Raw genomic sequence first — 27342 nt, 5'->3', positions numbered from 1 at the left:
GAACTGGAAAAGGATCAATCAAATATTTGTTGTTCTTTTTTCATGAAGGCAAAATGGAGTTCCTGAAAAAAAAAAAAAAAAAGAGGCACGCAAGGTCACGTCTTGTGGTTTGTTTGCAGGAATGACAATCAGGGGCACTATGAATATCTGGCAGTCTGTGGTTAGAGTGAGCAAGCCACTGATCAGACAATGCTACAGAAGTGGGACTGCTGCTGCTACAAAGCACAGGACTGCAGAGAAATTTCTTGCAGAATTGGAAAAAAAAAAAAAAAAAAGGGAGATAGGCTGCTGAATCAATTGTAACACACCTGAGAATGCAGATTAAGACAAACAAATACTTGTGGGGAGAGAGGACTTCTTGCTTCCAGTCCCAAATTTCTGCAAATAACATTTGTCAGTGGAGTTGGCAGGAATAACAGAGGGAGAGCATTAAGGTAAATTCTAGGAAATATTTGCAGCATGCAGGGAGTTTTCTAGAACTCTGGAAGATCACAACACATATGGAAGCAAACACAGACCAAAGTTGTGTCCTGTCTTTGGGAAGGGCTTAGTTACAAGAAGAGAAGTCATCCTGGAGAAGTCTAAAGACAAGGCCAAAATGTGACTGAAGATAAAAAAACGTATATTCTGCATAGTAGGAGGATCCTAGCGCCTCTCAGCAATGACAAGACAAAACCAGCAATAGAGAAGAGAATTGTTTTGTGAGAACAGCTTGTAAGAGAGCCAGTGGCAGAACTGCACTGAATTGTGAAAATGGTGGAACCAACACAACAAGTAGATGGGACCAGTGCTCAAGTCACAACTAGAGCTCCAGGACAGAATGTGGTTGTGGTGACTGCAAGCAGATACAGCTCAGATCATGCAACTCTGAGGACATCTCATTTGGCTTAATTGATATAAAGGACTATTGGTCCTAGAGCTGAAAGCATGTCAAACACCAGTTCACTAAAAAATTGCAGTGTAAAAGGAGGGGAACACAGCAAAGAAGGTAATTTTTAGGATGCCTTTAATGGCATTGAATAACTGCCACCAGTAGAATATAAAAATGAAGTTGGTACTACATTAGTTGTTCATATAACTTTGAAGGAAGAAATGCTGAATCCTGTATGTGAAGAACTTCTAAGTACATAAAATCTTTGAAGACGGAAGAAGACCTACACTAAATCAGCCTCAAGTTAGATACTCAGGAAGGAAGATGAAATACATTTTAAAAATAGACTCCACTAAGACAAACCAGACAACAGTGATACTTCCAGACACTCTGGATTCATACAACCAAGGCAGACAGATTTATTATATCATCAGAGGACACAACTGTTAATGATGCAGCAGAGTTCAAGCCCTGACTCCAGGTTTTGTATAAATCAGTCTGGAAAATATAAGTTTTCTCAAAACCCATCAAGAGGTTTTCTCTCCAGGCCACTGCTAATCTGTAGCCTGTGGGATAATTACTGGGAAAGAACCTTTCCTTTAACACCAATTCAAAGAGCAACTTCAAGGGGTGTGGAAAAAGCATTGTTAGTACAGCTAGCTCCTAATAGTGACAAACCATCCTCTCTCCTTAGCTCATGACATGTCAGACCATGAGGCAGCTCTGCACCGGACAGTGCTTAGGCAGCCAGTGGAGAGCAGGATCGTGCTGCTGTGGCTGGGCAGCAGACCCTTTGTGGCAGACCTGCTAAGCCAGAGCTATATGAAGTTGTAGCCCCGCTTTCTCCCCATCCTGGACTGGGGCACTATTTTATATGCTTCCCTGCACATGGTTCACTTGTTAACACGGGTGCGTACTGGTCCGACAATGCTAATATAATGACTGCAGTGGGGTTGTGGGATAAAACGCTACATTTGAATTATAACTCTAAATAAATACTCCATAACCAGTAAACCCTGTGACAGCCAGCCTTGTGCATGTACTACTGCCACTGAAAACTACTGCTCGGTAGTGAGGACGCTATGAAGAGAAGACAGACTGCAGCAAGCAGCTCCTCAGCTGCTGAAAACCACTAATGTCCATTAAGTTTATGAAAGGTAGAGATTTTACTAGGGAGGGGTGGAAGATAATTTGGGGAGGGGGAGTGCCCTGTTTCTGTGTCCCCACAGCTGGCAAGGGCAAGTGATTCCTCATGGCAGTGCTGTATCTTACAAGTTTGTTTTTCCCTTTGCCTGGCACACCCCTCTGCTGTTAATGGCAGCTAAAGAAAGGGCTGGTGGCAACAGCTGAAAATGACCCACTAAATGTGTTTTAATTTTTTACTATCCACATATGCTTTGCTTTCTCCACTCTGGCCCCTGATGCTCCGTATGATTTGAACTTCTCACTGGCCAACCAACTTAGTATTTTCAACTTAGCATCCTACTCAGCTATCCTACTGGCTGACATCACCAGATACAGGTGACCCTCAGCAGCAGATGGCAGTGGGAAACAGAGGAAGAGAAAGGCAGGTCTGGGAGGTAGCTTGAAAGGTGGAGGGGAAATGTGAAAATTGCAACAAGCTGCCTGAAAAATCTCATTGTGATAATTTTTGTTAAGTATTCACACATGCACACATGCACATGCACAACAGTATTTCACAGTGTCAATGTTAGCAAGTGCCTTTTCCCCTTGTTACATGTTCTCCCCGTGAACTTGAATTTTGCCATTAGACTGTCATTTCATAGCAGTACATTTGATACCCATTAAATAAATATGTTAAAGTCACTTCAGTGACTCTGTCCTCCACTGGAGCATGCTCCAGAGACATTTACAACCAAAATACTTTACAGGAGCTTGGTTTTATGGATCATTTCTATTTTAGGTCCAGTTCTCCATTAGTCCTACACAGTCAAATATAGACAGATGTCACAGCGATGTCTGGTATAAACAGATGGGAATGTGCTACTTTTAGTACCAATGCCATGTGATTTTTGGTCAGAAGAGACAAGGACGTGCTTTCTCTGTCCTGCAGACAGCTGCCACGGCTTTGGTGAGTTGTGGCACTGAGCTCAGTATGGTCCCATCCTTCACAGTGGGTTGGGTCTGGTAGGTAGATGTGTATAATGCTAGCCAGTGAGGAGATTCAGTGCATTAAGACAGAATGTCTCCAAATTAAGACCTGAAGTGCCCTTCCAAGCCCTGTTTAATAACGATGGGCTCTAAAGGGATGCTGCCTGGCCATTGCTCCTCCTTAGTATCTGCAGAAATGTAAGGGATGGAAGAGAACAGTCACGAATTGTCTGGGGAGGACAACTGAAGGGCATCATGTGCTCCTTCCACATGGCTGCTCCACAGGAATTTGCTGGTGTTTTCTAGACAGACAGTTCTTGCGAAGATCCCTTGTACATAAAGTAGCTGGTTGGCCATGACTAGACAACTTGGCACAGCACCATGCTTCCCTCACCCTGGACTGCCACCAAACAGCTTCAGACATGCCTTTGGAAAAGACTGACAACTGTTCCTTGTTAAAATACAGCATCTACAATGTGAGACGGAGATGCACCATGTGTGCAGGTCTCACTGTTGCTCTGCACTTCTACAGGACAGGGCGCACGGAAAAGCTTCTTGTTTCTCTGTGTGCCCTCTGCAAGCACTTCATGTGGTTTAGTTGACACCATCAATTTTTGCATGCTGCTCTTTCAAAGTTGAGTCCATTTCCTGACCAGGAGCATTGCTCTTTAAATGCAAAGGCATTAAAAGCATCCCTTTGTTAGATACACAGGCTAAAATAGGCTGGATATAGGACAGAGCTGATTATGTCCAGGCAACACCTGCATACAACATGCCTATAGTCCACTCATCCCTCACTCTACATCATATTCTGCCATCTGAAAGAGATGAAGAGCATTGGCATTGCTGTCAGAGGGGATGCACTGTGGACACTGAGCACAGAATATGTCCCTGTGTCCCCTGCTACTGATGTTCACATGACTATAGATGCACTTTTGGAAGCAACAGGGACGTACTGTATACAAATGAAAATACAACGCTGCACTAGAGATCTCAGATGAATAAGGGCTGGAAGGAAAATTCCTCAGTTAAGGTCCCTGCTGCAGAAGCTGTGCACCAAACACTGGGACAGTGCAAGAGCTAAGCAGAGACATAACTTATTTGTAGGGAACGGTCTGCTGCCACTCCTAAGTGCTTCATTGTTGGATCTGGTCTGAAAATGGAAAATGCTACGTATTTTATAAATGGCCTCATATTTTATAAGCAGTCTAGGGAGATGATGTCTGGCCACAGAGGTCTAGACAGCTTGGGAGTTTCATCCAGAGCAGACACTTCCTCTTGGATTCAGCTCCTGGAAAATACAGCAAACCAGGTCCCAGTGAACATGCCTCCAACACCTCATGCTGCTGAAAATGAGTGGAGGACCCTATGAATGACATGGCAATGGCAGACAAGGGCTTGTAAACACAAGTTATGTTGGCCATGCCCAGGAGATGTGTAGAAATAGGCCCCGTGTGGCCAGAGGAAGGTGAGTGGTGGTAGGCATGTTTAAAAGGATACGAGGTGGTGCTGAATACAGAGCACAAGCCCGATTCTCATTTGTACCCTCCTGCGCTTGGTTGGTGGTATTTACACATACCAAAGACCTGGTCAGTAACTAAAGTATTTATTTCAGTTATTTAGATATCCACTGATTGACCATTCAGCTTCAACCACAGCATTTTGCCTCTGGAGACCTGGCCTACTAGATCAGAGTTTTTGCCTTTGCTGTCCCAGGCTCTCCTCGAGGCGAGTGGCTGAGACTGAAGATGCCTCAGAGCCCCCAGCACATTGTCTAACAAGTGGACTGGGTGCCCAAAGGGCACAGAGCACATCCACAGAGTTTGGTTACTGCAGCGAACCATCCACACCCAACAGCTAACACAATTCAGACTCTGAGAAACCACATTCCACGAGCTCCTCTTAGAGGACCAGGATCACCCTGCTTTCTGTGGTCCGTGCACCAATCTGACACCTTTCTAAGCAGTCAGACATTTCCAAAGGATCCGACAGCCAGCTGTGTAGTCATCACTCTGTCCCACAACCCATCTGCCCTCCCCTCTCTTTCCCTCCCTCCTGAAAAAAAAACCAACCCACAAACCCTCTGTGATGCTGCTCACTCCTGCACCGGCAACCCTGAATCAAGCAGGTGGTCATTTCTTCTTGGTGAACAACCGAAAACCCAACAGTTAGAAACATCTGTCAGGCCATGACAAATTGCAAAATAACAAACAAGCAAACAGGAGGAAATGTGCATATAAAAAAATGTTTCTCCTGGCATATTGTCAATAAGCTGCAATTTTTCCTTCCACAGAGAAGGGATTGAAGTTCTTGAATGATATGATTCTTGGAGATGTAATTTCTTTTTCATAAAAAAAAAAAAAACCCAACCAACCAAAAATTTCCAACCCCAAACTCACAAACCGGTGTTAACAAAGCAAGGTAGAAGGACAAATCTCCCAACAATGACAACCAAAAAATAAAGGTACACGTCAGCATTTGTAATCAAAAACTACTACATACTGTACTTGGGAAGTCTTCTGGGAAAAGATCATTGGCATCTAGTGAGGACATCACTAAAAGTCTTGTGCATATGATATGTATGAGACAATGATGCCATTGGAGGGTGGATGGACGGACCCTTAGGAAACTGTCACTCACAAAACTGTTCCATGACAAGAGAAAATAAGAGATGTAAAAAGGATTGTTTTTTCCCATCCCCACCCCCCCAAAGCATTACAGATTCCTTCTCATTTGTCGGAAACAGCCTCTTCTAGTCTCAGTTTATTTGTTTAAAAAAAAAAGTCTTCAGCTTTTGAAGAAGTCCATCAATTTCTGAGATGTACTTGGTTCCACAGCACCAAAGAGCTTCAGCTCTCTCTCCCCCCTTTGATTCGTTAACAGGGGCTTTCGGGAAGGACTGCTGGCTGCAGGACATTCCCAGAGCCGCCATCCCATATGAGAAAGAGAAGTGCTTCTCATGATTTTTCTTTGCATTCATCTTCTTGAAAAAGTCTCATTGCTCCAGAGGCGTCTGGGCCCAGCTGCAGCAGCCTTGTGCAAGAGGAAACAGATGAAGCTGCTCTCTTCCTCTGGAGACTCCCATTGGTCTTGGAGCCCTTTTCAAGAATGCAATTGCTTTATTATTATTTAAAAATATTTAATAGGTTTTTTTTCAAAATATTTGTCTTTTTTTTTTTTTGTTCCCTTTTTCCATTGCTTAAATTCTAGAAGCTCTTGGCGACTTCTCATTGTTGATGACAGGGCATTTCTTCCTGTTGCCATGATCCTCAGAGCAGCTGCCTGTCTCTGGTCCATGCAGAACACTCAAGAACTGGAGCTCGGACGTACAGGGGCAAAGGGGAGCAGGGCCTCAAGGAAGAGGAGCAGGAGGACACGTAGCTATCAAACCTCCACAGACTGAATTTGGTTCATCTGTGCTCTCATCACCTGGATACTGTTCAGAATTTTCTTCTGGTGTCCTGCTAAAGTGACCCCGACTCGCAGAATGTCCCTTTGGGAGGAAAAAAAACAAAGCATAAATATCAGAAGACATTTTCTCACAGCAGAACAAGCCCATATATGAGCACAGTGTGTAGGGAGCTGAAGTCTCCACAGATCTATTCCATAAATGCAATACATGCAAGCAGATCTGCTCTACTCTTTCTCTTTGACTCTTCCTGGCTTATCCTCCCAATCCTTGCGTGTGATACCTACCTGCAGCACCCCCACAGTACCGGAAACCAAATACCACAGGCTCTGCTCACTGCTTGTAAGTGAATTTGCTTTAGGTTTTCTACCTTTGTATTGTTTTGTTTCTTTCTTTGCATGTTTGGATTCTCTCATTTTGTGACACAGGAACCCATTTTTTCCATCCCTGGAGACACATGAATAGGATGTGCTACACCTTCATCAGTGTGAATCTTACTCCTCCTTCAACAGCAGAGGATGGCTGTTCTTGCTACTTTTGCTTTGATTTGATGAGGCCATGAAGTGATAAACTTTTGCTACTTATCCTCTTTGCTAAATCACAGCAATCTAATTTTTGCACTCCTATTTTTAATAGATATTAGGCATCTGGGAAAAATAAAGGTCATGCCAAGAGCATAATTGTGACTCTGCATTGCTCCTTTCTGTGATCGCTCCAGCTGAGTTTGCTGCTCATCTCCCTCTTGGTGGATGAATCTCAGTCATGAATTATTCTGATCAGGGAACAGATGGCATTCATGAGATGTGACCCATACCTGACTAAACATTTTTAGTTGCCCTTTCTTCTTCTGTGAGTGTTAGGAACAGACTTTTAAGAGGAAGTGTGACAAACCCATTGTCTGTTTTAGACTGGAAGTCAATGGGCAAAGAAGGGTCAACAGGAGCTCCAAGGAAAGGTGGAAAAAAATCCTCTAGCACAAGAGGCATGTGAGACTGTTTGCTTTAGAGCTTGATTTAGGTCAAACAAAAGGAGCATGAAGAAGGAAAGCTGGGCATGGGGCAATGACATAGATTTACACATTCTGGTTGGTGGTAACTGTGTGGAAACCACCAGTGAAGCATGCTTCAGCCCGTTCACTCTGACTGGTGTGAGAGTGAACATCCAAGACACAGCTTTGCTGCTGCCCAGACTCCTGCTCAGCAAAGCAACTGGAAACCAGCTAGTACACTACACAAGTCTGGCACCCACAATGCTATCCTTCACAGGGACTGCTTTTCTTGCTGTAAGGGCTTTCCATGCCCTCCTCTGCCCCAACCAGATGTGCTGAGCTAGGAAATTTTCCTCCTTGGATGCATTTGGCACTTTGGCTTTTGCTTTTGTTCTGTTTGGGAACAAAGCCCAAGGTCTTCACTGATGTCTGTAAACCAGAATAAGACTGTGGTCTGCACAACCCTGTGCTTCCCTAAGCTTTCTGCCCTGGACATAGTCCTTTGGTGGCCCGAGTATCCCAGCATGCAGACAAAACAGTAAGAAACCTTTCAGTTTCAGGTCAGTGTTGAAATCACGTGGATTTGGTGAACTGAATTAGTCTTCAATCGAATTTACTTTACTGGCTATCCAAATTTGAAGAAACCAGTGTCTCATGGCAATTAAGCTCCACTTACATGACCATCTATTTCTGCAAAGACCAGTGAACATTAGAAGGTGGTTTCAAGTGATGTTGAAGCATGATTTCCCAAGGAAAAAGGACTTGGAGTGTCCTTCTCTCTATTATTATGTCCAGCCAAGCAGTTGAGAAATGTGGAAGGGAGGTTTGTCAAAACTGGTGGTGTCATGAGCTGAGGATACTCTTGTGATTGTGATGAAGGCACTGGGAGAGGACTTGGAAGATACTGTGAGGGACATGGTATGGAACTGGGAAAAGGGGCATTTAAGGCACACTGAGCATGTCTGTGAAAAACAGACTTCACCAGCTGGACTGCCTGCAGAAATGTCTGTTGTTATATATATATATTGCAAATAGCATAACCTAGGCAGGGCTGGGTTGTGGTGTGGGTGTGATGTCCCAGTTTGGTCAAAGTTCTTCCCTATCCTTCAGATTTTATGGACTCTCTTTCTGTTGTATGAACACAGCCTATAGTGTGCCAAAATCATCCCCAGGGCCTTGGGGTTGTACCACAGATGTATTGAAACAGAATTGCCATGTGAATTTCCTGGCAGTAAATTAGAACGAAAAGCCAGAAAAGGTCAGTTTGGCTGTTTGCATGAATAGATTATGATTCATTGGTAGACTTAAAGTCTGAAATTAGGCACCAAATCCAAAAACCTTTCTGGTTACCAGGCGCAGAGACATCATAGTACTTACAGATGGCTTTCATGCTTGGCACTTTCTTAGACAGGGCTTCTAAAGCTAACAGCAACCAACCACAAATCTTTCACCAGAGGCACCAAAGCCCCAGCTAGCCCCAAGAGATTTCGGAAAGCACCACAAATGGATTTCAGCTGCCTGATTTCTCTGAATAACTTGCTAAGATTTTGCCACTGGCGGATGTTTTTACTGGATGCAGAACAACTCAGAGCAAACTTGAAACCATCTGGACTTTCAGATGCCTTTCACAGGCAGAAATTTGTTTGCAGCATGCTTGTCTCCATCGCCAATGCGCTGTACATCCAAGAGGACTGCAGAATCTGAAAGTGCTCTTGAGTGGCTGGAGAATTGTCTAATGCTGGTCTGAAACCTCCATTTGTTCCATGTTGGAGTTTTGGAGACCCTTGTGAGGGTTTTCATTTTCACAGTGGGGATATGCAGCATGATAGCGTGGAAATTAATTCTGCAGATACAGAGCAACAGACAGACACACCGTCTGGAGACAAGACAGAACCTGCAGAACAGAGCAGTTCTGCAGAAACTGAATAGACTAAAAGTGGATCCATAAAGCAACAAGTTCTATACAAGTAAAAATACATCATGTGAAAATGAATACTAATTCAATAACGACCAATTGTTGTTAAACTACCGAGACTTTTTCTTGTGCTTTGGGACTAGAAGCCTGAGCACTTACTCTACAGTCATTTGAGATACTACATCAAAGGTGGTGAAGCCAGCACTGGCAAAGCTCTCCTTGTACTGGCTCATCTTGATGGCATCCAGCCATTCATCCACAGTGTTGAAGCTGGTATAATCCGGGATTGTGCGGTCAAGTAGGGGGAGGTTCATCCTGAAAACAGAAATGGGGAATGAGCAGAACAGACAGTGGCAAGCACCCTCCATCAGCTGGAGGAACCTGGACCAGCATCATGCACAGTGCCTGCACCACACCATATTAAGAAGTACCACCCAGAAAGCACTCCATTCAACTGAGGGAAGGATTGTGTAGAGCATCAGAGAGGTCATTCTGGACCAGTTTGTACAGGACAGGTAGGAATCATGAAAGATGATGGGATGCAGCTCTAAAATCCTGGCTGTACATTCTCATAATGGGGCCAGTGCTTCTCACAAGTTGGTGTATCCCTACCCAGTCCAGGGAAACAACATACTACCTGATGAAGCTTTATTTGCCTCAGCTGCAGGCAAGACTGGACTACCACACCTATCCAGCAATCACATGTACATGAAACGGAGATGCTCCTCTAACTGTGCAGAGCACACTGTCCAATTCAATAAGCTGTCTGTGTTCATCAGTCCTTCCTGTCCAAGGAGAAGGACCAGAGTGACCTTGACATCTTTTAATGCCCTTCCTAGAAAGGATCAAACAACACAGGCCAAGCTGCCTCTAAATTAGCTAGCCTAGAGAGATGCAAGGATGGTACCACCAGGACACAAAAGACAGCAGATCTGCAAATAGAAGCCAAAGGACAAGAGGAAGGCAAAGATACATACCCAGAGGAGAGAGGGGCCATGGCTTTCAGGCTGTTAGGATTTCGGATCATTTTATCTAAGGTGTTGACAATTTGCCCAAATTTGGGTCTGTGGTTTCGATCCTTCTGCCAACAGTCAAGCATTAGCTGGTGCAGAGCATTTGGACAATCCATAGGTGGTGGCAGGCGGTAGTCCTGCTCAATAGCATTTATCACCTGTGAGAGGAGAAAAAGAGATCAATACAGTTGCAATAAAACCTATTTAATACATAATGTTCCTTTTCTTAGATTCTGAGGGTGACTGGCAAGGCCAGCAATACTGCAGCAAAGCTGCTCTGCCTACACCTAGTGCTGCCTATCATCTCAGCCACCACCACACACTCCCCAGCTCCCAGCCCTCTGCATGTCATGTCGTCCTGGGAGGTGATGCCAGCCTTGCTCAGCTGGCATGCAGCCTTTCTGACTACTTGTGATGAGCCATGCTCATCAGTCTCCTAATCTGAGAAAAGAGCATCAGAATCACAGAATCCTTCAGGTTGGAAAAGCCCCTTCGGATCATCGAGTCCAACCCACAGCCTGACTCTACAAAGTTCTCCCCTACCCCACATCCCCCCACAGCTCATCCCAACGGCCCTTAAACACACCCAGGGATGGGGACTCCACCTCCTCCCTGGGCAGCCTGTTCCACTCTCAATGGGAAACATTTTTCCTCATGTCCAGTCTGAGCCTCCCCTGTCACAGTTTCAAGCCGTTCCCTCTTGTTCTGTCACTAATTCCCTGTGGGCAGAGCCCAGCCCCAGCCTCTCTGCAATGTCCTGTCAGGAGCTGCAGAGAGGGATGAGGGCTCCCCTCAGCCTCCTCCTCCTCACACTGAACACTCCCAGCTCCTTCACTGGCTCCTCACAGGATTGATTCTCCAGCCCTTCCCCAGCCTCGTTGCCCTCCTCTGCCCTCGCTCCAGCCCCTCGAGATCTCTCTGGGATTGAGGTACCCAAACCTGGACACAACCCTCCAGGTGTGGCCTCCCCAGTGCAGAGCACAGGGGGACTGTCACCTCCCTGCTCCTGCTGGTCACACTATTCCTAATCCAATTGGCTTTCTTGGCCACCTGGGCAACACTGCTGGCTCATGTTCAGCTGCTACATCCCTACTACTTTGAGAAGGATGTGTGAGCCTGCAGCTCCAGGCATGAGAAAGATGAATCAGAGAGAACCGTTCCATGGTTTTGGACAGGTACACAGCACAACACAAGAGCACAAACATCTCCATCCAGTGAAGGGTCTGCTTGTGAGTTACAGACAGGGGAAGGTGCCCCTGTGGCTTCCTTCCTCCAGTGGTGATTTCAACTCCTGCCAAGAACCCAGCCCTTCCAGGTGACAGGGTTGTGCTGTGGGACAGGGCTGGGTGCGCTGAGCCAGCAGTAAGAGCTGGATCTCCCCATAGTCCTGTGCACATGCAAACTGAAGTACACAGTGGGGAGGACCAAGACCTTGGTCAGAAGACCCAAACACAGGGGAACTTTGGTACAGCATGCAGAGCAGGGTTGCAGCACATGTTGCCTATGCCATGCTGCAGCTCTGTGGACCAACATACGACGGCTCTAGCTGATGCCTGTTTGGGTTCTCCTTATTGCACCACATGAACTGGGAAAATGTCTGGTCTTGCAATATTCGGTGGGAACAGCACACACACAAGGGCTAGCGGATCTTCTTCAAGGAGAAACCCATCTCCCTGTCACTGTGCATCTGTAGCCTTCCATCCTCGCCTGGGTAATCAAGGAGGATGGAGTTGCACAGCTTCTTCCAGGGGCATATGTTCCTCCAACAGAGACATGTGACAGGCAGGCTTCTCCTCCCTTCTTGACCTTATGAATCCTATGGTAATACACACAGCATGGGCACTGAAAGGCAAGCAGAAGGAGCCTTGGCCACTAGAAACAGGCTTGTGATGGCAACAAAAGCCAGAAGTGAGGGTAAAAAACAGAACTGAGGATCCTGCAGTAACTGAAATCAGGGGCAGCATTTTGAAATGACCAGCTCGCCACAGGGATGATAAAGAAGTGGAGCGAGATTGACAGAACATCTCTCAGGGATCAGAGGAAGGACCTCGATGTCTCTGGCTATCTTCACCATGTGATCAAGGCTGCCATGGCTTTGTTCAGCCATGTCTTTCATACCTCCAAGGATAGAAGCCAGTGGGCTACCCCAGGGCTGTACACCCTCCTGGGGAAGGACCAGTCATACCCATCCAGCAGCATGGTGGATACACTGCTGAGAAGGAAGGCTACATAGGGAAAATTACAGTTGGGCCTGGGAGAGCAGCAAAGAAGGGCTGGTAGAGAGGAGATGCTGTACGTGCTGTGGCAGTAGAAGGCTGCTGCTCCAAGGGAGGGTAGGTGCCAGATCCATGCCAAGCAATCCAGGGTGTGAGGTGGGGCATGTGGCAGGGTTTACAACGGACTGTGGCTTCAGGCAGAGAATGGATTGGGAGGGTGCTCCAGACACTGATGTGCATGGCCAAGGTGCTTGGCAGGCTGACCCAAGACAGATGGGGGCTGGCACTACTGCTGCCAAAATGTGCCAGATGGATGGAGACCTCCCTCCCCTCTGCCCCCCTGGCTGGACATGACAGTGTCCCACTGGGCCTGTGAAGGTTCAACCTGAGGCATTGCTGGTGTGCTTTGTGCAGCTCTTGGCTCCCGTTCAGGGATTCTCCCAAGAGTTGCAAGCTGTCCGCTGTCCCAGCTCTCTGGATGCCAGATCTATTGGAAACAGAGGGGAGGGGAAGCAAGCGGGGAGCAGGGCTGAGGAAGATCATTATGTAAGCATCAGGCACTCATCTCTGGCGTGAACTGAACAGTTTGCTGACAAGCCACCCGCCTTGCTGCCATCAGACACATCCCGCGAGGGGGCACAGGCTGCACTTTCTGTCTCCTCTTCCACCCGAGCCTCCCCAGGCGCTTACACCCCAGGGTCAGGAGGCTAATCTGCAGTGAATATCCACCACGCGCTCATTCACAGGGAGTACTGGCTACAATTAAGTGGTGACAGCTTCTGGGGAACAATGTCCTGTGGCAGAAGAAGGGGAAGAAGAGGCTGGGGACAGGTGCCACACAGCAGGCTGTGCTGAGGAGATGGACACGGGCTCTGCCATCCCCACCAGCTGAATCAGTGCTGCCTGCAGTTGGAGAAATCTTGAAGGGAAGAGTCCAGGGGAGGAGGACAAGGGAAGGGGATGGCAGAGGGCTACACATACAGGGGGATGCTAAGGCATGGAGAAGGGGAGTCACATCTGACTGCAGAAACTGCAGGCAATAATGAAGCCTTAACAGGAAGGGAATTGTCCTTTCTGAGAAGGGCATACCCCTATCTCCCTCGCCTTTGGCTCAAACAATTGATGCAAAGACTTCTGGTATGCCAGGGGCTGAGGAAAGGCCATGAACAGTCAAAGGTGCTTAGGTATCATGTATGTGCTCTAGGCATTGGGACTCACTTGAATAAATTCCCCAACAGGCACTAGGACTAAGTGTCCCATGCTAGAAAACCTTTATGTGGCATGGATGGAGTAATATTGACTTGAAAAAGGTCTGATTTGCCATCAGGGTGGGAGGACTTGCAGAAGACAGGTGGCTCTCTGTTCTTGTAAGGCAGGATTTTTCAGAAGCCCACAGGATGATGGAGATAGAGGTGGCAGTCTGAAAGCTTCCAACAGACTTCCTCAAGACAGCTCTGAAACAAGCCAGGCAGATCCTGTAACATGCAGCTTTGCAAGATCCAGGCTTGCAGCAGAGGGGGAGGACAAGGCTGCACACCAAGGGTCTTCCTGGAACGTGGTGTTAGACTCTGAGGGTTCACAAGGTGAAGACCACTTGAAGAAAGGCAGGTCTTCAGAGAGACAATGCTACAAGAGGTCTGGGAGCTCCATAACAAAGGGGTTTTCTGGACACACACGTGTAGGTGTAGCACTCTGCACGACACCCATTGCCACTTTGTGGATGGGCTTTGACCACCCAGGTATCAGGTCAAGAGAAACAGGGAGAATGGCATTGCTATGGTGAAGGTGTGGCCTGCAGCCACAGGTCATCCTTGTATGGAGGCAAGGATTCACAGAAACTGCCTGGATCCCAGGGAGCAAGGAGCACACATAACAGTTCCACCTGAATTACAGAAGAGTCATAAAGTATTTAAAATTAAGCACGTTCTGAAATATCTTGTGGTTTTGGCTTCTAGCTGTGTACAAGTTGCTTGGCTTCTTACCCATCACAATCCAAGCTCATCATGGGAGATCAATTAGCTTGCCATCTAGTGAAAGATGTCCTTGACCATGGGTTGGACTAGGTGACCTGTAAAGGTCCCTTCCAACCCAAACCATTCTATGACTGTATAACGGGCTTTTACTAAAGGCCCGTGGTCTCCTGCTGACTGCTGCTCCAGGAGCTCGCAGCTCAATGGCAGAATTTAGTTTTCCACCTGCCTGCTCCCTTTCCTCCTAGGCATCTGTCTACCACCACTGAGGGTGCTTATACTAACCCTGTCTTACTGCAGTGGGTGTTGTACAGTCCCTAACCTCTGCCACAGCAGCACAAGGGGACCAGAACAAAAGTGAAAGTTATCTCCATTACTTCTTCCAAAGGTGTTGACCTTGGATGCATGTCCCATGACAGAGAAGGCTCCGGACATGCCACAGGCTGGGTCTAGCTGTAGCCATGCTTTGGTCTTGCAATACTCCCAATTTCAGTGTTTCTGTTCATTGCTTATTAACAACTCACATCTTGATTGGTCATATCCCAGTAAGGCCGCTCGCCATACGACATCACCTCCCACATGACTATTCCGTAGCTCCAAACATCACTGGCTGATGTGAATTTTCGGTACTGAATTGCCTCAGGTGCTGTCCACCGTATTGGGATCTTCCCACCCTGCAGGAAAAAAACAGAGAGGACGGTAACAGAAAGAGCAAGAGTGACTCAAAAATATGAGTGTCCTATTTGTCTCCAATACGCCACTAAAATCCCAGAGGAAGGGACCACAGGACTATCCCTAACGCTACATCAGGATGGCTGTGGCTTGTCTAGCCAAGTCCAGGAAACTTTCAGGGATGATGATTCTCTGCATTTGTCTGGTGACCTGTCCCGGGGCTGCACCACCCTCCTGGGGAAGAAACTTTTCCTATTACTCACCTTGAACCTCCCAAGCCACCTTTGTCTATTGCCCTTTATTATACCATCTGGTACCACTGCAAAGAGTTTAGCTTCATCTTCTTCATAACTGCCCTTCAAGTACTGCAAGTCACTTATAGGTGTTCCTTCAGCCTCCTCTTCATCATATTAAACAAACCCAGCTCCTTCCACCTGCCTACTGCTACAGCAGTCTTTGGCATGACAAAATGCCCATTGTGCTAGTAGGGTCTTTTGTAGAAAAATTAACTAGAAATGTAGAAAAATCGAAATTGATTTGCTTTGACTCTCCCTCTATCCTTTTGCTGTCACCTGGCTATCTCCAGAGAAGGACAAAAGGAATTAAAACACCATCCTCTTCAGCCTTCTACATCTGTAGACTTTTTGAAGTCAGTGATATATCATTCTCTTGAAGTTCTCATGTGTCAGTTTGTTGATAGATATATGATCCAGCAGTTTTTGATCCTGCCCGTTTCTGGAGACAGAGGCAGAGTGAACATCTTCATTAGTATGGCCTGAATGGTCACTGATGGGAAATGGGATGGACTGGGTGGGCACTGGGGTCTCTGTCATCCTGCTGGGCAACAGCAGCTCTGAAGAAATCAGCAGGACTCTCCACTCCCATAGAGGAGTTACGCACCAAAGCGCACAGGAGTGGTGTGGGGCCACAGGGCTCCCAATGCTCTGCTTAAGCACTTGCAGCTTCCTGATTTCCCACCAGGGTCTTTGGACTTGAGCCACTCACAACTCAAGAGACCTTCTGAAGGGAAAATCTTCCCCTGTGCTGCAAAATAAGCAAAACTGTCGGCGTTTTGTGGCTGTGAGAAGATTAAGGAACATTATATTTTGTCAATGAACAACTATCATGTCTTATTAAGGGGCTCCTAGGACTTAACAGGACTCAGATCCTATACATGACAGAATAATGAAAAAAAGATAATGTTCCTTAATCTTCCCACACCCACAAACCTCTGACAAAGTATTTTGTTTTCCACAAGAGAGGGAGACCAAGCATTTAATACCAAAAAAGATGTCCTCTCCATCAGGCATACTCTTAACAGAGCTCCTGACAAGCAGTGGATTTTTAAAAATGGCTAAAAAAGAAGTCCTAAAGTAGAAATTATAGACTGGGCATATTTGGAGGATACTCATGGGAACTCACTTCAGTAAGACCTCCCACCTCTCTGGTGATCTGATCCAGAGCTTCACCACCCTGTTTGAGAAGGAGATTTTCCTAAGGTCCGGCATGAACCTCCCAAACCATAGCTTACAGCTGTTGTCCATCCATGGACACAAGGTCTCTGGGGTAATTATAATAAAAAACATACAAGCATCTTGGGATGTTTGAGGATGGTACATTTTGAAGAGGAAGATACTATTACTTCTGGTGCTCTGCTATAGTGGGTGCACATATTCTATCATTATAGATAATATACGTCCTGCTACAGTACCCACAGTTCGAGAAGAATAAATTAGAGATGACAGAAAGAAAAGCCACAGGCACAATAACAGGAATAGAAAACAGCAGTAAACACCAGAAGCTTCCATGTATTTAGCTTAACAAAGAGAAAGTTAACAGGACATAAGGATCTTGTTGTGAAAAATGGACATTGCTAGTGTTTCTAGAAGCCACAGGATGACTGTGTAAGATCAGACGGTTGATGTTTGAAGCTACAAAAGTTTAGATGAGAATAAACGCACATTTTTACCTGTTTGTTAGGTATTCAACTACTGCTAGAATTCACTAAGAGCTACGCCAGACATCTCACCACTGGCAGGTCCAAAAGATCTGGGAAGGATAATTTCCTATAGGCCATGCCCCACCTCTATCAACACTAGTTTCCAGGAAGTCCTGTCACAGGTATTGTACACAGGCTTTGATCCCGTAGCATCACTGCAACGTGATGCTGTATGCCTTTGCAAACAATGGTGTTTATGAGAACTCCTGGCTGCAATATTACTGAACAACAACAAAATCTTCAAACTATCCTTTGGTCCCAGTGCACGTTTCTACAGCCTGAGACGGGCCATGAATCCTTGGTGGCACTCGTGTCACTGGTACCATGGCACTCCTGGGAAGCTGTTATGTGATCATGAAGCCATTTCTCAGAATGTTTCTCTGTCTAACACAGACTCTCTGGCAGATCAGTATCCAGTCCACCATGCATCCATACTTCAATCTACCATTCCTGGGGTTAAGCCCATGACATGATATCAGACAGTATTGGCCTCACTGACAGCAGGGCAGCATGACTAGACCAGTGATGGTAAAAAACCTTCAGACTTGCTGCCCCCCAAAAAAATCTGTCAGGGAAGCATCTTGGAGGACTGCCAGCTGGGCCATACTGGGCAGGTATAATGCACCGTCCCACCTAAGGGCTTTATCGGGACATGTATATGTTTGCAGAAATGTTTGGAAGAAGGCTCAGTTATCACAGGCCTATCAACAGCCACTGGACAACTGGACAAGACCTCACAAAAGAACATTTTCCTTGGTTCATTTCATTGGTGTTTTTCCTCTGGCACCTTATCTCCATTGTTGGCACCCTGAAAAAGTGCTTCCCACATCAAGGGGGGATCTTCCCCTTTCCCTCTCTCTCCCTGACTCCTTCCTTCACCACCCGTCCCTCCCCCTGTGGAAGAGCAGCTTTACCAGTGCGCTGGTGTAGGTGGGATCAGAGGTGTCATCCTCTAGAAAACGGGAGAGGCCAAAGTCAGACACTTTGCAGACCAGGTTGCTGTTCACCAGGATGTTGCGGGCAGCCAGGTCCCGGTGCACGTAGTTCATATCAGCCAGGTACTTCATGCCTGCTGCGATGCCCCGCAACATGCCCACCAGCTGGATCACCGTGAACTGCCCATCATTTTGCTTAGGGGAAAAGAGGGAAAGAGTCCACATGAGAGGAGCAAACTCACAGCCCGCCATGGTCAGAAAACAGCCAGTAGCCTCTTTCTACGCCTCATGTCGACACATCTATGCCACAAGTGCAAAAATTCCCTCTCAAAGCAAGAGGGTGGAGAGATCACAGGGGCTGGAAGTCACCCTCACACACCCTATGGGCATCACTACAATGGCTGCTGTCACCCACACTTTGCACAGGAGGGTATTATTAATCAAGCAGGTTATCTGCCTCCAACACAGTGAATTATCCATTTCAAACTCAGACCTATAAATATTTTGACAGAGCAGTTGGAGGTGAAGTCCTGTTGTGTTAAAGCTACGTCAGACTGTCCCTCCATGTCCACAGAGGCAGAGTTTGTACATGCAGGCATGTATACAGGTAGGCCCAGCCTTTTGCTACTATGAGCGGACAGACACATGTAATATGACAGCCTTGATGCCACCTCCACCTTCGTTCCTGAGACACAGATCTATGCACTACGAAGCAGCTGCCTCAATGGCAGAGGATGCTGGTCAGTGAAGGGCACTGTTATACTGGCAAAGGAAGGGAACTTTCCCCTCCAGTCCTCCTCTGGCCCAACACAATCTCTGGAGCTGCACGCTCCTGGGATCTCATACCCGCAAGAAGGAGTCCAGTGAACCATTCTCCATGAACTCAGTAATGATCATGACTGGTGAACTCTTGGTGACCACACCCTCCAAGTGGATGACATTGGGGTGGTCGAACTGCCCCATGATGCTGGCTTCACTCAAGAAGTCCCGTCTCTGCTTCTCCGTGTAGCCAGATTTCAGGGTCTTGATGGCCACAAAGATCTCTCTTTTGCCAGGAAGCTTAAGATGCCCACTGCACACCTCACCGAACTCGCCTGTGAACAGAGGGAAACAGGCACAGGGCTTGTCAGCCTCCAGACCTCTGCCTTTCTCCCCAAGGGACCCTGCTCCCACAGGCTCCAGCCGTGACTGCCCTGCATGCCCCTGAGCTGACCACCCATCACCTGATCTGTGCTTCCTCCCTCACTCCACACCAGAGACCTGGGACCATATGCACATCGGAACTCCTTGTCTCCAGCACTAGACCACCTTACTCCTACTAGTCCAGGCTGGGGCTAAGTGTAAGACCTTACTGACACCAGTCTTCCCAGTACATGTAAAGCTAACTCCTCACCAAAGCCTGAGACCACAAAGGAGACTCTGCTGCTGAGGGCCAGCCAGCCATTCACAGTTTACCTACCTGCCCCGATCACCTGCTCGATTTTGACACAAGAGATATCGATTTCTTTTGCAAATTCCCTGACAGCCTCATTGGGATCTTCGTAGGTGAACGGATCGATATAAATCTTCATCCCTGGAGTCACTGCATAAAGGTGAGGGAGAGAGTCAGACAGACAGATGCAAATAGCACGACTGATGGCTGGCACCAAGGAAAAGAGAAACCTATTTGTGTGAGGGTCTTTTTCACCTCAGCAAGTCACATAATCAGGGGTATGAGGCAGATACAGCAAAGCAGTTTGAGAAAGAACATGCAGAGCCATGTTTGCACAGGACTATTAAAGCTGGATTCTAACGAATATTGGCCCATAAGTCAGCAGGACTGAAACTGTGACCACAGAGAACCACCCATCCTCTGCAGCAGTATTTGGGTTTAGCACATCCAGAGGAAAAGAGAAGCATTTGCTCTCAGGAGATGGTGCATAGGCACACCAATGTCACACCAATGTCACAACATGCTCATCATGCTGCAGCACTGAAGAGGACCACAAGAGACCTCAGCTTTGCCCCACTGGCCTTCTCTGCGTGCAGCTTCCACCTCACGACACAGTCCCATGAGAGGCATGGGAAAATGGAGGAGGAGGCATGGGGTCAGCACCCAAGACAGAAGATGGTGAAGGTCTTGGGGTGTAAACATGCACACGCTGCTCTTGGTTCCCTACACAGAGATCTACAGGGGAGGCAGCTCTAGGTGCTTGGTACTACCAACACAGTACCCAAGCCAGACTGACTCCTCCAAGGGGGGGTCTGTGAGCTTCCAGGGGCAACGCAAGCAGGATGGACAGTCCAGTCTACCCCCTGTTCTCCTGCCTGAGGCTGGATTCCCTCTTGGTACCTCAACACGGCCAAGAGAAGCTCTAGGAGACACTGGGGAAATTGCAAAAGCCAAGCGCTTCCTGCTAGGCAAACCAGAGCACACAGTGATACGTTTATGTGAAAGGCAACGGCCACAGGACCTGGTGAGGTTGGATTGCTGATACCACATTGCACACTACCTGTACCATGGGACAGCTCTTACCTGCAGCCCTGCAGATCTCCCCTCTCTATATTCATTTTACTGACCTCTGGCTTGTTCCAGAATTGAGGGTATTCGGAGAGCAGAGCTCACATCTTACTAAATAAGGAGCCCAAAATAGAACCAGAGACACGACTCCCAGCTCCACATGTAGGATGCTGGTGGGATTCAGGGGAGTTGCTGCAATGCCTACAGGCTCCCCATGCCTTGGCAAATTAAGCATAAGTTGTAGCCTCTCCACAGCAATCACTGCTGGGGAGCTGAGCAGGGACTGCGCCTTGGACTGGTGTTTTGAGTGACAGTGTGGCTAAAAGGCACCCCAGGCCCCTTATCAGTTCATCTGCATCCAGTGGCATCAAGCCTGTTGCAACAGTCCTGAAGGCACAGCTATTAATGCCATCCCAGCCTGAAGCTGTCATGTTACACACCAGACCCCGGGAAAAAGTGAGAATGTATGTTTACACATGCAGCACGGACTGACAAACAACTGAGAGTTACATTTACATAATTCTTCTCGAAGGGTGTCATTTTTCCCGGTAAGTTATAGCGATGCAGCAAGCACACTGCTGCTCTGGCACAGAGCTGCAGTTCAGAGCTCTGCCTTTTGGGAAATGCTTCCTAAGTAAACGCAGAAGCACCAGTGAGTCCTGTACTGAAACACTGCTGATGTTTTCCTTTCTCTGAATAAGGCTCAGCTCTGCACAGGACCAAGGTATAAAAAGGACAGAAATCCTGAAGCTACAAGTATAACGTGAGGTAAATAACAATGGAGATTCGATTCAAGCAGGATTACAGGACAGGTCTCTGGTGAGGGAGGAGAAAGGCATTTCAGAGGGCACGCAGCCAGGGATTAACGAGGGGAAGGAGGATGCGCTGGGGTGAGGCAGGTGTGCAGCGAGGTGAGAGCAGGAATGTGCTGGATATGAGGGAATGCCTTGCAGTACGCAGGGATGTTGGAGGAGGGAGGCTGCAAGAGAGGGCATGTTATCTATTGTATTACATATCTATACATACAGATATAGCTCCATATCTGCTAAGATTCTGGGAGCACTGGGATGGGCTCTAGCAAAGGCACTACGAGGTATGTGGGTTCCTGCAGGACAGCACTCTGCAGGAGGGGTGCGGGTTGGAAGAGGGGTCTCACTGCTGCCCACACGCTGGGCAAAGCTCAGGAGTCAGCAGCGAGGCAAGGTGTGGTGGCAAGGGCTGCACTGCAGAGGAGGGTGAGGCTTCAGGGGTGTGTGCTGGATGTCACAGGGGTCTGTGGAGCATGCGCAGGTGTTCGCTGCACAGCTGGCATCCGGCAGCATGCAGGTCTGGAGAGCACGGACTCTAGGAGGCAAGCCAGGGATCCAGATCACAGGGGACTGGTGGGGGATCTGGACAGCACAGAGCCCTCTGTTCTACACATGCACACGCCTGCCAGGCTGGGCGGCCTGAGCCCTCCCCGCATGCCACAAGGAATGAGTGAACAGGAACACAAACCGAAGAGAGAGCGGACCCCCAGGCCTGACGGGGGACCGCGGTACGTACTGTGGCCACTGGTATAGTGCTGCAGCTTGTCAGTGTACTCGGAGTCAGCACGCTCAAAGCCCCGTCTTCTGGAAAGAAAGAGAGTCCTGAGCACCAGTACAGGTCCATCGGGGCTGACAGACGCACTGCAGGGGCATCTTTTTCCCTTTCACCTTCCTGTCCCCATCTTCCCCTCCCCTAACCCTTCCACCTTCTGTGTCCATTTACCACTGCCTTGCACAGCCCCAGCCCCGGGTTGTGTGCTCAGACTGACCTACCTGTTGCACACAATAACGATGACGACTACAGCAATGAGGAACACCAGTCCTGCTGCGGAGGAGCCGATGATGAGAGGCAGTTTCTCCTGGACACTGGTCTGATACTCGGCTGGCACACAGGCAAGAGGGAACGGGTTAGTGCAGCACAGGATGGGTCTACACCAAGTTCATCAAGGTCAGAGCATGGCCCTGAGCACTGCTCACATCTGCATGGCTACTGCTAACTGGCCTCCTGGCACAGTTTTGGTCTGAGCGAGCTAGTGCTCTCCCAGGCATGGCTTCGGTTGGCTATGACAGGGGATGTGCCCCAGCAGGAAGGTAGGATGGAGCTATCCCTTTTGAGTGAAGAGTTTAGTCCCGTGGATGCATGCTGTGCCTTGCTTCTTGGCCTCAGGGCCAGAAAACTGGCTTGGCCTGTTTCATTTAGCAGCACAGATTTAGAAAATAATGACCCAGGTCTGCATTTGTCATCAGCAGCTGTGCACATGAAAATCATAAATTTAATTTCCTCTAAATCCAACTGAGTGGACATGTCCCCATGCCAGAAAACCTTGGCAGAAATTGGCCTAAATTATGTGATTCCCTGCATGGATCACCAAGTGCCAATGCCTCTCTCCAGGTCTTGCTGGGCTGAATAAATGCACGCGACTTGTCAACGCACCCTTGAAGGGACTAGCAGCGAGGGGCTCAGCACTGCTGCCAGTGCATCTCCATCTTGTCCAAGTCTCTCTAGACCCTGTGTCACCTTTATGCAGAGGCAGCTGAAGACTCACCTTCAGTCATGGTCTGGAAATACATCTTGCCACTATACCGGCCATACCCGGCCACAGTACGTGCCCGCACCTGGAAGACGTAGATGGTGCCAGCTTTGAGGTTTTGCACCGCCACAGTGTTGGTGGGGCTCTTCACTGTTGTTGAATTTAACTCACTCAGATCCTGCCAAGAAAATATAAATATGTCATCAGAATACTAAGTCCAGAATCAGGTGCTGCATTTCTAGGAGGAAGCGCAGGAGACCAGGGTAGAGAGCTCATCATGGGGGACCGTGGGCCTAAACAAACAGGTCATTCCCCTGAGCCTGACTGCCGGTAGGGAGATGCAAAAGCAGAAATGTGAGTACGGATATCCCTGGGCTACCCACCACCTCTCAGGAAAGGCTCTGTTGAAGGTGTTAGCTAGAAAACTCAGGTCACTTCTCCAAGCCTTGAGTGCGGCCGGGATGGGAGCTGCTTTTCTCTTCTGTGCCTATTTCCACTTAGCACTGCCCTCCTTCCTCACCCCTCCTTCTGTGCCTGATCCAGCCTCAGCACCCTCTCCATTTGCTCTTCCCCGTCTCCCTTTGCCTGTGCTAGAGGTAAAGCCCACCTGAACACAGGGTTTTGGACCTGAGGAGGAGTGCTGCTACCACTGCTACCACTGCCCTACCCAGGGTCTGCTTCACCAGGGACCGTGGCTAGGTTTTCAAAGCTGGGGAACTGAAGAGCATATTTAAAAGTGACAGTGAGACTACTTCCACATTTTTGTCCTGACCCTTGTCTGCAGTTTTTCTAGCTGAGGACCTGAGCAGTCATATCATAATGGTATAGATGGTATTGCACCTGTGTAGGTGACGGATCCATCACTGCCCTTGGTACTCATGCCTTCAGCTGAGCATCCAGAAGCACCAGTAGATGGGCAAGGATCCCCTTGTGCTAGCCACTGTACAAGAGAACCATCAGTTTCTGTTTCCCCCCAGGCACATGGAGAAACAGGTCAACAGAGGAGGTCAAAAGAGAGTACTGAATGTGATCGGGGAAGGTGGCCAGTTCCCTGGCAGCCATTAAGTCTTGAGAGTCAGTGCAAAGCAGCAATATATGCAAACTGCACAATGTTTCTGGAAAACAGAGAGATCTTATGAAAGCCAAGCTGTGAGTATGAGCTCCTATAAAAGGAGGCTCAGGCACCAATTTTGGAATCAAATGTCTGTAGCTACACTGAAAGTGCTCATCCCTTCTGGTAACAACTCTGACCTGGCAGGTCAGGCTGCCTTGGCATGATCACTGGTTCAAACCGATCAGTAGCTGACAGCTCAAAATCTGAGCTGGCAAGTCTACGAGCAAGTCCCTGAGTGCTAACTTCAAGTCACTGCAAACGGCTCAGCAAGCCCAAGAACTCCTACCCTGCACAGACTCATCAGTGAGGTGAGATAACCTCACAAGTAGGCAGGGACTGGCAGAAAGAAGTAGTCAGACACACAGTTTGTGCAATCCCATCAAGTGGGACTGAGGGAATGGCCTTTTGTTCCAGCTGTGAAACTCCACTGGGGGGCATGGAGGGATTTCTTCTTGTTCCATGCTACCATAAGATCAGAGTGAAACTCCCAGTGAGGAGCAAAGCATCCACTCCTGCTCACCAACTTCTTCTGCAGTGGACTCGTAAAGGACAGAGGGTATTAAAGAGGCAATTGGGCAGATGGTTCCATCTTGTGATGAACCAAGGTTTCTTCACACAGGGTGAAAGTTGCACAGGCTGTTGCTTTCTTGTGTTGCTTTGGGTGCCTGCAGGCAACAGTGAAGCAGAAGTCAATGGACAGTCCCGCACCCAACTCTGCACACCCTTTGCCTAGAGAGGGCTGGGTCCTTGGCCTCCTCAGCTGCTGGACCACAGGATGAGTTAGATGCTGTTTTGCCTACCAATAAATTATGGAGTTTAGCTTTAGGGGCTGCTGGTCTCCTTTCTTTTCTACTCTCCACACCGCTAGCCATCCAATGACTTTGCTTTCATGTTCATTCACTTCTGAAAACAGCACTGGTGCCTTCACTCAGAGGATCTTCTGCACAGCCAGAAACTGTAGTATCAGCAACGTTAGAGGTCCACAAAGAACAGTCATTCACTGTGGGGCTCCACATAGCAGCCCATGTCGAACTGATGCTCTCATGTTCATGGCAGAGCCTGGTGCTTTCTCAGTCAGTCACTGCACTGCAGCAGAACTGCAAGAGCACTGGCGTTTGCAAGATGGACTGTACTCATCACCTGGGTTCATGCAGACTATTTGCCTTAAAGCTGCAAAGCAGCTGAAAGACAACATTCATGGAGTTAATTTCTTCTTGTATTAAGGTTTTGATTGAGCAGTGCTTGGTGCAGATGGCTGGTAAGAGAATGTTCTGGCAACAATGTGTTTCTCCAAGTGTGCGGTCAAACTTGGAGGCTTGGAAATACTGATAGCACGTTATTCTACAGGGTAATGCAGAGCAGCCCCGCAAATGCCCAAGAGACCTCCACTATTAACAGTGTTCAGGAACAGTCTGCTCTTCTAAAAACTACAACATCAGTTTTATCCATCTTGATCTAGCGCTGAAGTTGCCTGGGTATCACTGGGGTGTTTGGGAATTAGACTAATGACAATGAAAAGCTCAAGTACAGGTACACAGACAAGAAAAGAAAATATGAACACACAGAAAACCGATTGTCTTGTTTGTCTGATCAGGCCTCAGCACTCCCTTGGACCCTTCCCAGGCAGGGTAGGAGAGAAATAGGTCAGGAAATGTTTACAGCTTTACTGCTCAAGGGCTTGGATGAATCCTCCCAGGCCCTTGCATGGCACTAACAACACAGTTGCTTTAAAATCATTTGTCCAGCTATTTGAGGGAACCTCAGCTCTGCTCCTGGAGGACTTTAAATTGAACACAATGGCCATACTTGCAAGATGGTTTATAGCCTGGGAAATCGATGTCTGTCTATGTGAGGAAGGTGTGCTCATAACTGTGCTCTCCTTTAATCCCAGACAGCAAAGAAAGAGCATTTACACCTCTGCACCCTTCCTTGTCAGACCCATTCTTTCCCCTTGGCATATTGCTCAGTCATCACCTCTCCAGCGACCTGTGCATTCACTTCAAACACTTCTCCCCTTTCACCCCTCTGTGCTTCTCCACCAGCTCTAGGGCATCCCAGGTGGTTTAAAGTCCAAGTCCAAGCTGTTGTTTTTTTTGCAGAGGTTTGTGGGTGGGTTTTTTTCCTGCTGATTTTGGTTTGAGTTTGGAAATCCTAATTCAGGTAACACTTCTTATTTCCTCATATATTTGACTGAGTCCTCATCTAGTTCCCTTTGCCATGAGTCAAATTTAAGCTGAAACTAAAGTCTGAGCAACAAAGAAAGAGTTTCTTGAAACATGGATAGTCTTTGAAAATTCTGAAATATTTGCAAAAATTGTTTCTAAAACGTCATATTTTATCAGAAAAAAAAAAAAAAAGCCTAAGAAAAATGTCAACTGTCTTAACTTGGCAGAGAGCTCCTCTGTGCGTCTGCATGGTGGCAATCTGCTGTGGTTCCTGATGCAAACAGAGCCACACATACAAAGCCAGACCAAGGCTGCATGCCACACATCTGAATTTATGCTCCCATGGGATCGGGCGCATTTGGGGGATGCTCAGATGTGGTAAACAGGTTCCTTACAGCCCCCCCTGGGGACGGACCCATGGGGTCCACAGACCCTGGGCTTTCACGGGGAACACCACTTGTGGAGACATCTCGGGAGCATTTGGTCTTCCAGACAAGTGCCTGATCAAGTGCAGTGTTGTAAGAGTGCCTGGATGCCTCTCCCAGGAAAACAGCCCTGGACAGAAGTAGCGTGGGTCCCGGGCATGGACTGGGACTGCAGAAAAGTTATTGCGGGGCTTTCTGGCAAGGTTTCCTCTTAACCTCTTTATCTCACAGTTTTCCCCGGACAGAGCTCCCTCCAAGGGTTTGGGCAGCATGGGGGGAAGGGGCATCCCAGCTCTTGCTTCGTGCTGGGGACACCAGACAGCAGCTTCAACCCCATGCTCGGGGATGCTGGTGCCCAACACCGCAGGCTGAAGACCAGGAAGGTCCTCTGAGCCACCCCAGGAGCACTTCCAGCATCCTTGGTAAGAGCCCTAGTGGCATCCAGTTCTGGGGATGCTGGGCTCCTGCTAGAAGCTCC

General features: G+C 47.9%; 1 protein-coding gene across 3 annotated transcripts in view; it reads right to left on the bottom strand.

The window, feature by feature from the left end:
- Positions 1-276: 276 nt before the first annotated feature.
- The window catches only part of EPHB2 (EPH receptor B2), a 137431-nt gene continuing 110365 nt past the window's right edge, over positions 277-27342 (bottom strand). The window contains exons 7-16 of one of the 3 annotated variants that reach the window (XM_074925076.1): positions 23176-23338; positions 22403-22511; positions 22098-22213; positions 19560-19682; positions 18947-19194; positions 18080-18295; positions 15019-15168; positions 10273-10466; positions 9455-9610; positions 277-6476 (exon numbers count right to left, since the gene is read on the bottom strand). In XM_074925076.1, coding sequence (XP_074781177.1) covers positions 6368-6476; positions 9455-9610; positions 10273-10466; positions 15019-15168; positions 18080-18295; positions 18947-19194; positions 19560-19682; positions 22098-22213; positions 22403-22511; positions 23176-23338 — 1584 coding nt within the window. In that variant the 3' untranslated portion in view covers positions 277-6367. The remainder of the gene's footprint in view (positions 6477-9454; positions 9611-10272; positions 10467-15018; positions 15169-18079; positions 18296-18946; positions 19195-19559; positions 19683-22097; positions 22214-22402; positions 22512-23175; positions 23339-27342) is intronic. The other 2 variants (XM_074925077.1, XM_074925078.1) reach the window with 2 other exon arrangements.

The sequence above is a fragment of the Athene noctua genome, chromosome 22 (genome assembly GCF_965140245.1).
Source record: "Athene noctua chromosome 22, bAthNoc1.hap1.1, whole genome shotgun sequence".
In the NCBI taxonomy this organism is placed as follows: Eukaryota; Metazoa; Chordata; class Aves; order Strigiformes; family Strigidae; genus Athene; species Athene noctua.
Note: the sequence above shows the minus strand (reverse complement) of the source record. Positions and strands in the feature narration are given on the sequence as shown.